This window comes from Megalobrama amblycephala, linkage group LG22, assembly GCF_018812025.1.
Source record: "Megalobrama amblycephala isolate DHTTF-2021 linkage group LG22, ASM1881202v1, whole genome shotgun sequence".
NCBI classification, from domain to species: domain Eukaryota; kingdom Metazoa; phylum Chordata; class Actinopteri; order Cypriniformes; family Xenocyprididae; genus Megalobrama; species Megalobrama amblycephala.
The window spans coordinates 5,559,985-5,576,987 of NC_063065.1; the positions used below are offsets into that span (position 1 = coordinate 5,559,985).

Sequence of the window (17,003 nt, forward strand, 5' to 3'; positions counted from 1 at the left end):
TTCAGTTCCTTGTCCTGTCTCGTCTGTTACTTCATGTAAAGTGGTTGGTTCCCTGTGTTTGTTTTGCTTTATAATAAAGTGTTTCTTTGGATTATCGTGCGCTTTATATATCACAACCAACCGTGATAGAAGGCAGGACCCTCAGATTGAATATTTTTTAAATAAAAAGGGACAATGGATTTACCAGCTTTGCACTCCCTGAACAATGGGCGTTGCTGGAATATTTGGGCTGGATGCTCCAGCACGGAGTTTCACTTGCAGCCCGTGTCCCAGAGTTCAGCCATCCACCACCAGTGGGTGATCCGACTGGGGATTTTGCTAGAGTCCACCGCAGAGCATGGAGACCGGCCTGCCGTGATGGATGAGCCTGAACCAAGGATGAGGTCGGACGGAGCCATCACCCCGGAGCCCATCCCACAGAGGGCTTGGAGGAGAGCCCCAACCACAACCCCACTGCTGTGGATAAGATTATGTTGGACTCTGGCAAATAATATAATGAACTGAAGGACATTTTTGAGGGAGGATTTAAAAGACTTTTGGTGAAATTACTCCCAGTTCCCCTGTATCTCCAGCGTCTCCTGATTCTCCAATGCCCCCTGTATCTCCAGAGTTCCCACCCAGCCTCCCTCTCCCACCTCCTCAGTCAGCCAGTTCCTCAGCCCCATCTCTACTGATGTCTTTCAGTCCCTCTGCATTTCTCACATGCTATGTTGATCTGCCCGGTGTCTTCAGGCCGCCAGCTCCACCCAGCACAGAGGATCCCCTGTCTCTGCTCCAGCCTCTGTGCCCTTTGCTCCACCTTGACCTGTCGATGCTTCGGCTCCACCTTGGATCCTCCCTCCCTTGTTGTAATGCACTTAAATTGTCTTGACAACTTCGAAAAATAAAGAATTGGATTTCTAGTTCCCAGCGTGCTTTGCATAGGACTGGATAAGGAGAATAAATGTTGAAATTAAGTGTTATTTTGTGTTTAAGTGAAGGGAAAGACCTGTTAGTGTTTAATGTTATATTTGACATTTAAAAGAGTTTCTGTAATGTTGGATTTTTTTGTGGTTACCATTGTGCTGAACAATAGATACATGAAGGTAAACACTACATTGACTCTATAAGCAATGACTGTGCTAATGCCAGTGACGAGTAATATCTTACTTTTTCATTAAATGTATGTTAAATAAGTTATGATAGCATTTTCTGTGATAGTTGTGGGTTTGAACTGAAATACATTAAATTAATTGGTTCCAGGTCTACAACTCTGGTAATTGGAGTGACTTAATTTTTTTGAGTAATCAACTTAAAAATTTGTGTTTATGCTACAAATTATTAAGTTCCACCAACTCAATGTAGCTTGTTGGTTGAATGTAAATTTGCTGAAAGTTGTCATAACTCAAAGAAATTGATGCAAAATGTTGCGTTGATTTTTTTGTTTTGTTTTTTTGTTTTTTGTTTTTGAGCCAACAATTTTAGAGAGTAAATAAAACTCTGAAAAGCACCAATTTTTTTGCACAGAATAAAGATGACAGAATGAAACGGTATAAATTAAATATTGAATAAAAAGAGTGACTTTAATGTAATATATGTGCCAAATAGTCAGCCATTATAACTCACATGTTATAAATGCTTAATAAATGTATTCACACCTATTTTACTCAGAACCAGATTCCTGGTAATTTCATGATGCAGCAAAAATATATTGTTACAGTGTCACAGTTCCCTTGTCTCCTGGACTCCATCTCCCATGATCCTCCTGTTTCCACACCTGCACTCACTTCCCTCGTCATCTCCCCATCAGCACTCATCATCTACACCTGGACTTTATCATCATCACTGCCTTTATAATGGACTCACTCCCTTCACTCCCTGTCCGTTCTCTGTTTATGTTAAGCTTATCTCCTTCATTGTTATTAAACCTATTATTGTGGATTTCCGTGTACGCTTCATCTCTCCAGCAAACACCTGTAACAGAAGAACGGACCTAAACCGCCGGACATCCATTAAAGAAATGGTAAACCCCTCTCGCCAGGCAGAGAACCAACTATGCAGTCTGCGGCAGAACGGCAGGCCGTTGGAGAGGTATGTGGAGGAGTTTCTGGAGGTTTCTTATCTAGTGGGCTGGCCTGATGCCTGCATCAATGCTGTTTTTCTGATGGGACTGGACAAGGACATTATTCGCTATAGCGAACCTGCCTGTAATTTCTCCCTAGTCAATTCTGTAAATCTGATTCTCTTTTTAAATGGTTCTAATTTCGAAGTAGATGAAATTTAAAAAGAACCAGCATTTTCCTTGTCCAGCCCCATCAGCAGCTCATCAGGTCTCGCCAGCTCACCTCACCCCAGAACCCTGCACATACCGCTTCAACGGTTCTGTCCCTTCTTGGCCGTCTCAGCAGCCGAGCCAGTATGTCCAGTCTCCGCCGCCGAGCCTTCTGCTCCAAGTACCAGTTCCTGCACCTGTGGGTGGGGGATTCCTGGGTGGGGTTTCGGGGTCGCCAGGGCCGACCAGGGCCCCTGACCCACCAGGGCCGCCCAGGGCCTCTGACCCTCCGTGTCCGCCTACGGCCTCGGCCTCTGACCCTCCGTGGCCGCCAACGGCCTCTGACCCTCTGTGGCCGCCCACGGCCTCTGACCCACCTCAGTGTCCGTCCGCTCCTCTTCCTGCACCTGCGTGAGGTCTCCAGGGCGCATAATAATTCTGTGCATTACCCATGATACTCTGCAAAAAGTTCATGATGCCTATTCAGAGGAATGTATAAAACTGATTTTATAAACATTAATAACCTGTAAAAGTGAACCTTAATGTAAAGTGAACACATGAACCATTTATTCATGATTTATAAAGGTTAGGAATCCATGAAAGTGAATGTTAATGTAAAGTGATGTCCTGTGAACCATTTATTCATGAGTTGTAAATGTTAGTAACATGTGAAAGTGAATCTTAATGTAAAGTGACGTCCTGTAAACCATTTTTTCATGATTTATAAACATTAATAACCTGTGAAAGTGAACCCATTTAATCCCACTAGTCACAATAGTGACCGTAAAGAAAGTTTTCATTTATAAAGCTCTAAAAATGTGACTGGTGTTTTAGTACAATTCCTGCAAATATGGAAACAATTAAATATGTGCAGTTTAATTCTTGTTTGCACCATCAGAAGATGATGGCTGCATCAAAGCTCCAAGACAAAAGGTTATTAAAGTATTTTAACATAAATATATGACAAAGATTTTTGGTACACATTATCTTTAGGGTGTCTAGTATTAATATATGAATTCACAATTATTCAGTTTTATTGAGTGTGGTCATAGAATGAGTAAACATGTTGATGGCAACTATAGTGACTGGTGGGATTATACAGAATGAACTATTCAATTGTAGTTGTTAGAGAAGGCTGCACTAAAATGTAGCAATGACAAAGTTGTGAACATATTGCACTATATTAAAAGTTCAAATGTTACAAATAAATTACAGTATTGATGTTTTAAATACTGGTTGCACTAATATAACAATATAATATATGTTACAATAAAGTAACATTTTTGAAATACGTTGATGGTTGTATTTTCTTTTTTTTTCTTTTGTCTTTTATCTCAGTATTCCTATAAGTGTTGTATAAGGATTTTTATGTATAATAGTAACCCTAGAATGTGATGAAACAGAGTTTAAAATGTGTTAATAACTGGGCGGAGATAGGCTATATAATGCGTTTGTAAATGAGTTATTAGTCATTAACAAACACCTTTATAATCCCTTTATAAAGGGAACCTTAATTACCAATATTTTATTTTTTTATGAAAAACATGATGTATTTACAGTATATAAAGGCCCATCTAACATGACACGGCTTAAAATGTTGATCTGGTTTAATAATATGTCCAAAATTACAGTTGAAAAGAGTCTGTCACTAAAACCAACTTTAAATCAAAAACATACAGTCGTTTTATCATATTTATGTATTTCTGAACCAATCACAACCAACAGTGAAACAACAGAGGAAGGAGATAAGTGAGAGATGGATGGATGATTGATAAAGTTGATAAAGTAAAGAATGAATGGGTGAATGAATGATGAAATGGTCAGATGAATTGATGGATGTTATAGATAGATGAAGTAATGAATGGATAGATTGATGCATTGAAGAAATGAACGAATGGATGTCATGGATGGATGAATGATGTAATTGACAAATGGATGGATGAATGATGAAATGGAAGAATGAATGATGAAATGCCGATGATGTAATGGATGGATGGATGATGAAATAGTGGATGTATTGATGGATAGATGTTATAGATGGATGATGTAATGGATGGATAGATAGATGGATGAATGATGTAAGGGATGGATGGATGGATGGATGTATGATGAAATAGTGGATGGATTGATGAATGTTATAGATGGATGATGTAATGGATGGATGGATGATATATATAATGGATGGATGGATGAATGATGTAAGGGATGAATGAAATGGATTGATGGATAGATGGATAGATAGATGGATGTTATAGATGGATGATTTATATAATGGGTGGATGGATGGATGGATGGATGGATGGATGGATGGATGGATGGATGGATGGATGGATGGATAGATAGATGGATGTTATATATGATGGATGGATGGATGGATGGATGGATGGATGGATGGATGGATGGAATGGATGGATGTTATAGATGGATGATTTATATAATGGGTGGATAGATGGATGGATGGATGGATGGATGGATGATGAAATTGTGGATGCACTGATGATGTTATAGATGGATGATGTAATGGATGGATAGATAGATGGATGGATGAATGACGTAAGGGATGGATGGATGGATGAATGATGAAATGTATGGAAGGATGTATGGATGGATGGATGGATGAATGTTGTAAGGGATAAATGGATGGATGGATGATGAAATGGTGGATGGATTGACGGATGTTATAGATGGATGATGTAATGGATGGATACATGGATGGATGAATGATGTAAGGGATGGATGGATGGATGGATTGACGGATGTTATAGATGGATGATGTAATGGATGGATACATGGATGGATGAATGATGTAAGGGATGGATGGATGGATGAATGAATGATGAAATGGATGGATGGATAGATGGATGGATAGATGGATGGACAGATGAATTATATTCATTCATTCAACTTTATTTCCGGACTCAAGGTCCATTAGAAAAGAAACATACAACATACAAAAAAAAAAAAAAAAAAATGGATGGATGGATGGATGGATGGATGAATGATGTAAGGGATGGATGATTTATATAATGGATGAATGGATGAATTCTATAATGGATGGATGGATGGATGAATGATGTAATTGACAAATGGATGGATGAATTATGAAATGAAGAATGAATGATGAAATGCCGATGATGTAATGGATGGATGGATGGATGAATGATGAAATGGCGATGATTTGATGGATGGATGTATGATGAAATAGTGGATGGATTGATGAATGTTATAGATGGATGATGTAATGGATGGATAGATTGATGGATGGATGATATATATAATGGATGGATGGATGAATGATGTAAGGGATGGATTGATGGATGGATGGATGAAATGGATTGATGGATAGATTGATGGATTGATGGATGTTATAGATGAATGATTTATATAATGGGTGGATAGATGGATGGATGGATGGATGGATGAATGATGGATGGATGGATGGATGGATGGATGGATGAAATTGTGGATGCACTGATGATGTTATAGATGGATGATGTAATGGATGGATAGATAGATGGATGGATGAATGACGTAAGGGATGGATGGATGGATGAATAATGAAATGTATGGATGGATGTATGGATGGATGGATGAATGATGTAAGGGATGGATGGATGGATGATGAAATGGTGGATGGATTGACGGATGATTTAATGGATGGATACATGGATGGATGAATGATGTAAGGGATGGATGGATGGATGGATGGACGGATGAATTATATTCATTCATTCAACTTTATTTCCGGACTCAAGGTCCATTAGAAAAGAAACATACAACATACAAAAAAAAAAATGGATGGATGGATGGATGGATGAATGACGTAAGGGATGGATGATTTATATAATGGATGGATGGATTAATTATTTAATGGATGGATGGATGGATGGATGAAATGGATGGATGGATGGATGGATGGATGGATGGAGAGATGGATGGATGAATTTCCTAATTATTTTTTTTCTGCTGCTTGAGCCTGCAGGAAAGAGAAATGTTATTATATCAGATCTCTTAATTATTAGCATGAAAATTGAGAATTTGTTGCTTTTATAATCTTTACAATTTCATATGCTAAATCCAAACCTGTAGCCAATCCTCTGACAAACACATACTGCGTTATCTATGTGTGTTAGCACCATTATAACACTGATCAGATCATCACACACCCTGAGTTTCTCCAGTAAACCTCCTTTCCCAAAGCCTCCAAAAGCACGCAACATTTTCGGAGTGGGAGGTCTTTGTCCGAACATAGCCAATCCTTTCTTCTTTTCTCCTTCATCTTTGACAGGAGCAGCTTTACCTTTGGCCTTCATCAGTTTCCTGAGCAGAGAATGAATCAGCCCCTATTATATCTATAGCATTTAAAATCTGTTCTTGAAGAAAAGGCTCATGTTGCATGACTGTGACCCAGCTTCACTCACCGTCCCTTCTTGGCCAGCACTTTCTGAGATTCGGGGTAGTGGACCAGGATGTCATTGAGATCCTTCTTATCCAGTACAAAGAGGTTAGCAAATCCATGAGCCGCTACATTTGCTGTTCTCCTGTTGCCTCCATCTTTTGCTGACTGTAAGAGACTGAAAAAAATGAATTTCCATTTCAGACACTTGTTTTTAGACATTCTTGCATTATCTTTGAACATTGTATCATCATTGTATCACTGTATCAGCATATAAGTACCTGATCTCCCCGAACACACAGCCTGCTTTCAACGTCACGAACACAATCTTATTGTCCGGCCCACCGATGACCTGCACCTCTCCGGCCTTAATAATGTACATTTCTCTCCCAATGTCACCCTGCATGAAGCAATGGAGGACATTTGCCTATGATAACATAATATCAGATACATGAATGATAAATGATTACAGTATATCTGATGTTCTCACCTTCTTGCAAACAAAGTCTCCTGGCAGGTACACAATGGATTTCAGACGTAATAACATGTCCACAAGCATCTGGTTATCACAGCCCTAGAAAAATATGTTTAAAACAGCAAAAACATTAAACAAAATCAATCCCCCACTTGTTTTCTCTTTCTTTCATACTTTTTAGTCCTTCTAATATGGATTTACTTCATCAAAATGCAGCAGTAGGAAGCAAATTTTCACAAATCTTCAGTATAGATGATTGCAGTCATTACTGACAATGATGAGTCTTACCTTGAAGAGGTCGATCTTCTGGAAGGTGGCGAGGTTGACGTCCACAGCGATGGCTGTTCTCATCACCAGAGGCATCTGTTCCAGTAGCTCAGACTCATCTATGGAAATATTTGAGATTTTTGCAGCTGATCCAGAAACATTAGTATCTATTTAGATGAATGGTAATTGTATGAACTATCAGTCCTCTTCTATTAAGATGTTCAGTAAGCTCTTACCCAGCATGCCCTGGGAGTCCCAGGTGTAGTTGTACCAGGTGCGCACTCTGTTCTGCACCAGCTTTGGAATGGTGTAGGTGTTCATATACGCCACACAGGAATCCATCGAGGCGCGGAAGTAGGTCTGACCCGCTGTAGCTGCTCCAATGACATCTCTCATCTGAGCTTAAACAGATTTAGAGCAATGTAACCAACTTCTAGTAGCGTGAAGTTATTAATCTGGGTCATCTCCGCTAACAAAAATAAGTTCTTAGAACGTTTGGTTTCCCTTTAGAACGTAAAGGTTCCCATTAACTTATGAAAAAATTAGTTCGTTCAAAAACGTTTTTTCTTGGTTATGTGAACGTTAAGGAAATATTGCATTTTATCATTTTGCAAACATTATGGGAATGTTACTTTTCAATGTAATCTGAACATTTTAAAATAATTAGACAAACTTCTATGTTTTGAGAACATTATTGAAGACCAGATAACTTTGAACGAATGTTCTATTAACGTTCCTGGAAGAACAATTTTGAGAGAACCTTGCCAAAACAAAAAGAGTTAGTTTACCCAAAAATGAAAATTCTGCCATTAATTACTCACCCTCATGTCGTTCCACACCTGTAAGACCTTCATTCATCTTCAGAACACAAATTAAGATGTTTTTGATAAAATCCGATGGCTCAGTGAGGCCTGCATTGCCAGCAAGATAATTAACACTTTCAGATGTCCAAAAAGCTACTAAAAAACATATTTAAAACAGTTCATGTGACTACAGTGATTCAACCTTAATGTTATGAAGCAACGAGAATATAATATCTAGTGATGGGCGATTTCAAAACACTGCTTCATGAAGCTTCGAAGCTTTACAAATCTTTTGTTTCAAATCAGTGGTTCGGAGCGCGTATCAAACTGCCAAAAATTTCAATGGTTCACCACTGGGGGGCGTGACTTTGGCAGTTTGATACACGCTCCGAACCACTGATTCAAAACAAAAGATTCGTAAAACTTTGAAGCTTCATGAAGCAGTGTTTTGAAATCGCCCATCACTAGATACTGTTGAATAAAGTCGTTATTTTGGGGTTTTTTTGGCGCAGAAAAAGTATTCTCGTCACTTTATAATATTAAGCTTGAACCACTGTAGTCACATGAACTGATTTAAATATGTCTTTAGTACCTTTCAGGGCATCTGAAAGTGTTAATTATCTTGCTGTCAATGGAGGCCTCACTGAGCCATCAGATTTTATCAAAAATATCTTAATTTGTGTTCCAAAGATGAACGAAAGTCTTACAGGTTTGGAACGACATGAGGATGAGTAATTAATGACAGAATTTTTGGGTGAACTAACCCTTTAAGGGAAGTTCTAAGAATGTTCCCTGTTAACTGAAATGTTCTTTGCAATATTTTTTGTTCACCTGTCCAATCAAGCTAGAGAAGACAAAGACTCCTGTGAAGAAGTTCACCAGCTGGAAGACGATCTCGAAGAGTGTATGGGGCTCAGGGAGACCTCCAATAGTGATGAGCGTACGGGTAGCAAAATAATAACAGCGGAGATACCTTGGCATAGAAAAATGACAAAATTATCAGAACAATATTTATATATATATATGAATTATATTTTATATTTTATTGAATTAATTTTAATTGTAATTATATATTATAATAATATATCAAAATGAATATATATATATATTAAATCTATTTTAATTGTAAATAACTTATAAATACTTATAATATTTATAAATACTTATTTTAAAATAATGAAAAGGGTAAAAAAAAAAAAAAAAGAGAGGACATACGCATTTCCCTTTCCATCATATGTCCATCTAGTGCTGCCCAGCCCCTCATATGTTGATGCTACATAGTAAAGGCAGGAGTTGATATGGAGACAGAAGAGCAGATATCCAGTAGTGCGTCCAACTCTGAAAAAAAAGGCCAGCATCGCTATTATTATTGTTCATACATACAGATATGGATTTGATTTTGAACACATTAACCCTTGGCATTTGCTCAATACTGTTTTGGTCACTAATGATGCTTCAAATCGTCCAGCTTGTTGACACGTCAGACTATTACCTTTCTTGGTCAGACTTTTCACCTGGTGGGTGATAAAACTAAGGAGAAAATCCCTTGAACATATTGAAGACGGGATCTGACCTGACCCGTATCTACCAACGTAAGGCGGCGTTCTCGTGACCTCGCGCAATGTTTCCTAAGAGTTCTCTAAATATGACGAAAATTCCGAACCTTTACAGAACATTAGGGACGTTCCAAAAAGGTAGTAATGAAAGTGGTGCAGTTCAAGGTTCCTTATATGACTTTAGGGGGACGTTCTATTTTGGTTATTTTATGGTCGCGTGAGAACGTTACAAAGAGGACATTTGGGAAGTTAGCAGAACGTCCTATAGTAATAGTCCCCTAAACATTCCCAGAACATCCTGAATGTTCCCTGAAGGTCCACCAAATAACGTCCCCCAACCCTTAAAAGAAGTCCACATCATGGCCGTCTCTGAGCATTCTTTGAATGTTACTAGGCAACGTCCTTAACACCAGTGGGGACGTTCTGAGTTCGTTCTGGGAGCGTAAAATTTCTAGTGGGGTATACCCGAATATCACAGACACTTGGGACAGGCTACACAAACACAAAAAAAAAAATCTGAATTGCATATAGAAATCACACATTTTCAAACATACCTCCAGATATATGCCTTAGTCATGATGCTTTCCAGACGATCGCTGAACTCAAAAAATGATTGATACTGAAAAAAGAGGGAATATACACATTAAACAGAGATCATTACACACCACACCAGAAACAACTCCACAGCTGAACGGAAAAATTAGCTGTACAAAATGATTGTTAACTAAAACTTAAACTATTAAAAAGCTCTTTCATTAATTGAAACAAAGCTGAAATAAAATAAAAAATATGCAAAAAATATGTTTATATCAAAAACTTTAATTAAATTAGAAATGAAAATAAGAACAGAAAATATAAAATTAAAAGTTAATTCAAAATATTAATATTTTAGGTAAATTTAAGTTTGTCTAAATGAAAAGAAACAAGTTCATGAAACTCAAAACAATGAAACAATTCAGATGACTTAAAAAGTGTCAGTTTTGTGAACTCTAAATAAAAAGAAAGTTCTAAATACTCATAAAAGTTCATTTGATTGAACTAATTTGCTTATTTTGAGTTTGTCCTACTCAAACCAATTAATTATTTTGAGCGTTAGGGTTTACAGTGTAAGGAAAACAGTTTTGGCTGGAGAAGTTGAGTAACTGACCCGTATGAACCGGTTTATCCTAAAGATTGATGTGAACCCAAAGTGGAAACACAGCAAGTCAAACGGTATGATGCTTATCAGGTCTGTCTGTTGAGAGAAATTTTTAATTATAATAATATAATTATATTTATTTTATTATAGATATCATTTTTACTCACCTGAAATTTGGCAGATTCTCTGTAATTCTGTTTTGTCATGATTCTCTCTTTCTGAGGAAACAAATTTGTAGGTTTTTGAGTTGAAATCCTAATGTCACAATTTCATATGCGTAAGTGTCGATAAAAAGACTTACTATGATGTCTCCTCCTTTCACAAACTGTAAGCGTGGCTGAAACATGGTGATGTCAATGATGTTCACCAGGTCTGCCAGGATATCAAAAAAGATCCAGAAGGGGATGGCCGCAGGCGTGTGGTACGGGAAACATAACCGTGCCGTGGCGAGCCAAACATTATAGTTAAACGCGACTGTGACGACGCTTAACCATTTAATATACCGCCGATCTGATGAGAGAAAATGAGGGAAAACCAACATGTCTAGACCAATGTTTTATACTTTAGAAGGCATCTTCAGTTCTCATAGTGTCCTACCTGTAAAAGGGTCGATGGTTGTCCCCAAATATGTGTCCATCTTGTCTTCTAAAGGTTTGAGAAGTGTGTCTATGCATGTGCATTTGATTTTAGGGCAGATGGCTTCGGCCGCCTCCTTATCGGCCTTCTCCTTCTCGGCCTTCATCTTTTCCTCTTTCTCCTTCTTTTCTTTCTCCTCTTTTTCTTTCTTTGCAGCTGCTTTCTTAGCATCATCCTCTTTTTTCTTCTGCTCGGCCTCTTCTCGTTTTATTCTCTCTGTTTCTTGCTTTCTGTTCCAGTCTTCCTTTCGATAAACCGGTGCTGGAAATCAACAGTAGACCAGAGTTCAGAACTGGATAGATTCCCTGCTGGAAAATCCAGCTAAAACCATATAGGAGCTAGTTTTTCATGTTTTTGCTGGACAAAATTGGTCATTTATGGTCATTAGATAGTCCAAGCTGGTCTAGATGGTTGATCAGAGGAATACCAGCTGGTTTTTACTTGGTAGACAATTTTGTTCCAAAAACCAGCTTGACCACCTTAAGCTAGAATTACCTGGTTTTTCCAGCAGGCTGAATAAGTGACTGGCGTGAGGGCGGGGCAACCCGTCAATAACATGAGATTGACCAATAGCAAACCACAACCATTTTTTCTCATTTCCCTTTTCATTTTCACAATTGGGAAGAAAAGACTATCGTAACTTCTGTTTCATGCTGACTTTAAAAACTACAAGCCCTTGAGAAACAGAGAAACACCTGCTAGATCATTCAATAATTTATCTTGCATTATTAATTGTCCATCAAACAGCAGGATTCAGAGACTCTGTACTCACTGACGGGTGGGCTGCGCTCTGGGGACGAGGCGTAGGGGTCTACAACTTTCTCTTTATAGAGCTCTGTCCTCTCCCGTAGTTTCTTCACGATGTCTCGCAGCTGGTCATCAGAGTATCTGTTGATGACGATGGGTGGAGGAGGTGGTGGTGGAGCTCCATCCTCACTACATGAAAAAAGAGACATAGGAATGTAGGCTTAATTAGGTCAAATAAATAAATAAATAAATAATATATATATTTATATATATATATATATTGAATATATACTGAATGTTACTTTTGGTTCCCAGAATGTTATTTTTTATGGTTTGTTTTTGGTTAGCCAGGAAAGTTTTCTTCATGTTCCCAGAAAGTTAGTTTTTTTGTTCCTAGAGCATAATTCTAATGTTAATGTAATGTCCCGAAAATGTTATTTTTTGGTGTGTATAACGTTATTATAACATTAATCTAACATTCTCATAACGTTACAATAATGTTTCCATAGTGTTAGTTTTTGGTTCCCAGAACGTTATACTAACGTTACTATAACGTTTCCAGAATGTTATTCTAACATTCCCAGAACATTAATTTTTGGTTTGTATAATGTTATTTTAATGTTATTCTAATGTTCTCATAATGTTACTATAACATTTCCAGAATGTTAGTTTTTGGTTTGTATAACGTTATTATAATGGTAATCTAACGTTCTCATAACGTTACTATAATGTTTCTAGAACAGTATTCTAACATTCCCAGAACGTTAGTTTTTGGTTTGTATAACGTTATCATAACGTTAACACAATGTTCTCATAACGTTACTATAATGTATTTAGAACGTTAGTTTTTGGTTCCCAGAATGTTATTATGTTAAGGTTTGTTTTTGGTTAGCCAACAACGTTTTTTTCACGCTCCCAGTACATTAGTTTTTTGGTTACCAGAACATTATTATAACGTTAATCTAACTTTCCTAGAACATTAGTTTTATGTTTGTATAACTTTAGTATAACTTTATTATAACGTGTCCAGAACATTATTTTAACGTTCCCAGAACATTCATTTTTGGTTTGTATTCTTACGTTAATCTAACAGTTTCTAGAACATTAGTTTTTGGTTCCCAGAAGGTTATTTTGTCAAGGTTTGTTTTTGGTTAGCCAGGAAAGTTTTCTTCACGTTCCCAGAACATTAGTTTTTGGTTTGTATTCGTACGTTAATCTAACATTCTTATAAGTTTACTATAACGTTTCTAGAACGTTAGTTTTTGGTTCCCAGAAGGTTATTTTGTCAAGGTTTGTTTTTGGTTAGCCAGGAAAGTTTTCTTCACGTCCCCAGAACATTAGTTCTTTGGTTCGTATAACGTTATTCTAACATTAATCTAATGTTCTCAGTACGTTAGTTTTTGGTTTGTATAACGTTATTCTAACGTTAATCTAACGTTCTCAGTACGTTCGTTTTTGGTTTGTATAACGTTATTCTAACGTTAATCTAACATTCTCATAACTTTACCATAAAGTTTCCAGAACGTTAGTTTTTTGGTTCCCAGAATGTTATTCTACCGTTAATGTAACGTTCCAAGAAGGAACCAAAAACTAACATTAGGGAAATGTTATGTATTTGCTGGGTGTAAGCAGGTAAAGTAGGATGTACTAAATATACACTGTATGTATCAGGGTTAGGTTAGATATACTTACTGTAAAGTAATTGTACCTGCAATTTGTTATTAATTATTAGACAGTGTTCACCTGCACCTCGTCTATTTATATTCATTTTGATCAGTGCAACTCCTTTGCATTTGTCAAATCATGGGCTTAAATGGCTATACGACTGCTGAGTTAAGATTAGGAATGTCCAGATACACTCACATTTGTTCACTTTTCCAATTGCACGCCATTAATTCTGAAGACATGTCAGTTCTGATTGTTCCCGATGAGCTGATGCTGTCCTGTTTATTGCAGTCAGCTAAAATGGGCCCATGTGGTAAATTTAGTACTATATTTAGTCTTACACCAAACTTAAGCAGCATCATTACATACAGCATTGTGACTGGAAAATGATGACTGCTTAGAATGATTTTGCTGAAATCAATAAACCGTCAGCTATGTACTGATACAAAGAACAATATAATAGTAGAAAACAGAATCTCCTGTTTACGCATGAGGACATTCCCATGATCTTCTTAAGTAAAATCCCCTAATCTTCTTTCAGCTACTTTTGGAGTCACACGCTGCACATCACTGAGATAGCAGCAAAGATCTGCTCCATATAAGCCAGCAATAATATGATAAAGGGGCAAAAGTCGCATATTTTAATTGACCTATTCAAACCCTTTGCTCTAAAGTCTCAAAGTAATACACTACATATAATGAGATCATAGTCATTTTGTTGATCCTGGAACAACATTTCTGTCTGAAAATTTAGTCCTGACCCTATCCCTAAACCTAACCCTACCTTAATCCCTAAAATCAGATCAAAGATTTTGATCCAGGAGCATGTTGTACTTGGTGAAATCATGTTATCAGAGATAATTTACAGGTTGTTTAAACTCTTACCCCTCTGCAGCTTTTGCTTCAGGATTGGATGGATCTGCTGATTTGGCCTCTGGTTTAGGGGCCTCTGGAGCTGGTGCAGGAGCCGGTGCAGTAGCTGGAGCAGGAGCTGGTTCTTGAAAAGCACAGGGCAGAATTAGATGTTTTGAGATACTATATATTTGATATTCCTAATGTCGAATAGCTGCTCATTTCTGTATATGCAAATAATTAAAGACACAAAAAAATCTGTGATTATTAACAGTATATGTGCATGTGTTTGCTCATTTATTGCCACTGCACATGTTAATTTAGAGTGTCCAAAGTGCTTTAAAAATATGTTTTCAGGGGTTAAGCCTCAGCTTTTCCTGATATGCTAGTTAATTAATAAAGTACTTCAATACTTTTTTTATGATGTGATACATTATGCATTTTCATTCAGACCTCCAGGGTTTAAGAGGAAATCATCAATCATACCTATAAAACAGTCAATCTTACACAAAAATTTACACAGTGAATTGCAGTTTCCCTTAATGGAACATCATCTCGTGAAGTGAAGATGGATTAAGACTCACCAGCAGGCTTTTCCTCCTCCTTTTTCTCATCTTTTCTTTCTTCATCTTTCTTTGCTTCTGTCTTTTCCTCCTATGAACATCAGAGAACGTTTTCTTTCTTTTTTTCCTCACATTGCATTTTCAGTTTATAGAAATGATATAGATATGAAACTTCAGTAGCCTGACGTTCACATAGAGTAGCTGTTTTATTTATTAATATATGATAGTTGACAAATAATAAATATAAGTAAATATCCATTAGTTTATTATTTATTTTTTTTTTTTTCAAAATTTTAGATTAAAAAAATCCCAAAATTTTTTTCACAGTTCACTTCACATAGTTTTCTGGTATGGCAAATAATTAAGAAATGTAATATTCTAAAAATTATTGTGAGGTCAAAGTCACTAGATGCATAATAATTAGAGAAAAAAAATATTTTATAATAAGTATAGCATATCAACTATCACTATTTGTGTTTATGTATGAAAATATACATGTATCCGAGTCCACTATATAATTTACCTCATATTCTCCATCAACTGATGTCCTAAATAAATATGAAATATATTACAGTATATGGCATTTGATTAATGAAACTTATACTGTGTTCTAAATATTTTTGATTTGTCTGTCAGACTAGTTGTTTGTCAATTTGATCCCTACAATGTTTCCCAAGGCTGTGCAAAAATGAAACACAGAACTGTCCTGACAACATCACAAAACAAGCACCGTCGACAATTTCCTTTTTAAAGTGTAATTATGTCACAATCTCCAAAAGACTTCTTGCTATTTTACATACAATAAATGGCTTTGGATCCTCCCATTCACATGAAAGTAAAAAAAAAAAAAACATTATTGATAAGTAAATATTAGCTATTTAAATCCACATTTATTCACTTCACAACTATACAGTAAAGTCAAGCTGAGATATATATATTTTTTAGCAAATTAGTAGAATTGAGTTTTGCGTGAACGATGATGTTGGTGCTGTGTTGTGCTAAAGTCAGGTGGTCATACCTTTGTCGGAGGGGCAGATGTTGGGGTTGAAGCTGAAGCTGGAGCCGGTGGTCCAGGGCTATGAGCTGCTGCTACCGCAGTTCTAGCCCAAAAAAGCCTTTTCAAAGTGCTGAACATGGCTGCGCTGGCTACAGCGGGCACGCAATCCCATCCAGATTTATCTCTTGACTCTCCTTATCCAACTGTTGCTGATTTGTGAACTCCAACCTGCTTCAATTAATTCTTAGAGCCCTATTAATTCCTTCTTAGGAACAGCCTTTTTCCCATGGTTCACCACAATTTGACTAACCTATCACAGCCCTTCTCAGGCCTTTTAGTCAACCAGTCACAATCCTTCTCTTAAAAATACACTGTAGAGGGTGCTGCAAAGGGGCATTTCTTTTTGTAAAGCCAACAAATTTGCCATTTTCTTGGCTCACACTGGATTGTAAGGTGCGGTAGGAGATATTTGTGGGCTATTGTGGGAACTGCGAGCTATTCTTGGTCTGTTTGTACTGTATATTTGCTCTGGGTCCACATTTAGAAAGATCACTTGGTTAATTAAAACTCTTAATGTCCCTGCCAGACTAAAGAGATTAACTGTGAGATCCTACGGCAGACTGACTCGACCAATCCTTGGTTAAATGAAAGCATATG

General features: G+C 37.1%; 1 protein-coding gene across 1 annotated transcript; it reads right to left on the reverse strand.

The window, feature by feature from the left end:
• Window positions 1-5,872: 5,872 nt before the first annotated feature.
• Window positions 5,873-16,962, reverse strand: cngb3.1 (cyclic nucleotide gated channel subunit beta 3, tandem duplicate 1). Its single transcript, XM_048175568.1, has 19 exons — window positions 16,368-16,962; window positions 15,371-15,440; window positions 15,240-15,272; window positions 14,820-14,931; window positions 12,295-12,458; window positions 11,484-11,783; window positions 11,188-11,396; window positions 11,054-11,104; window positions 10,896-10,982; window positions 10,303-10,367; window positions 9,408-9,530; window positions 9,024-9,165; window positions 7,626-7,785; window positions 7,411-7,508; window positions 7,138-7,221; window positions 6,929-7,047; window positions 6,673-6,825; window positions 6,418-6,571; window positions 5,873-6,227 (listed from the first exon to the last, which is right to left on the reverse strand). Exons 1-19 carry the CDS (start codon window positions 16,482-16,484, stop codon window positions 6,204-6,206), a joined length of 2,265 nt encoding a protein of 754 aa, XP_048031525.1. The 5' UTR covers window positions 16,485-16,962; the 3' UTR covers window positions 5,873-6,203.
• Window positions 16,963-17,003: the final 41 nt, after the last annotated feature.

Coding starts and splice junctions, on each gene's coding strand:
- cngb3.1 (XM_048175568.1), bottom strand. CDS start 16,484: ATGTTCAGCACTTTGAAAAGGCTTTTTTGGGCTAGAACTGCGGTAGCA. Junction 7,786..9,023: donor TCTCTAGCTTGATTGGACAG/GTGAACAAAAAA, acceptor GTTTAAGCTCAG/ATGAGAGATGTCATTGGAGC. Junction 6,826..6,928: donor TGTGTGTTCGGGGAGATCAG/GTACTTATATGC, acceptor CATTTTTTTCAG/TCTCTTACAGTCAGCAAAAG.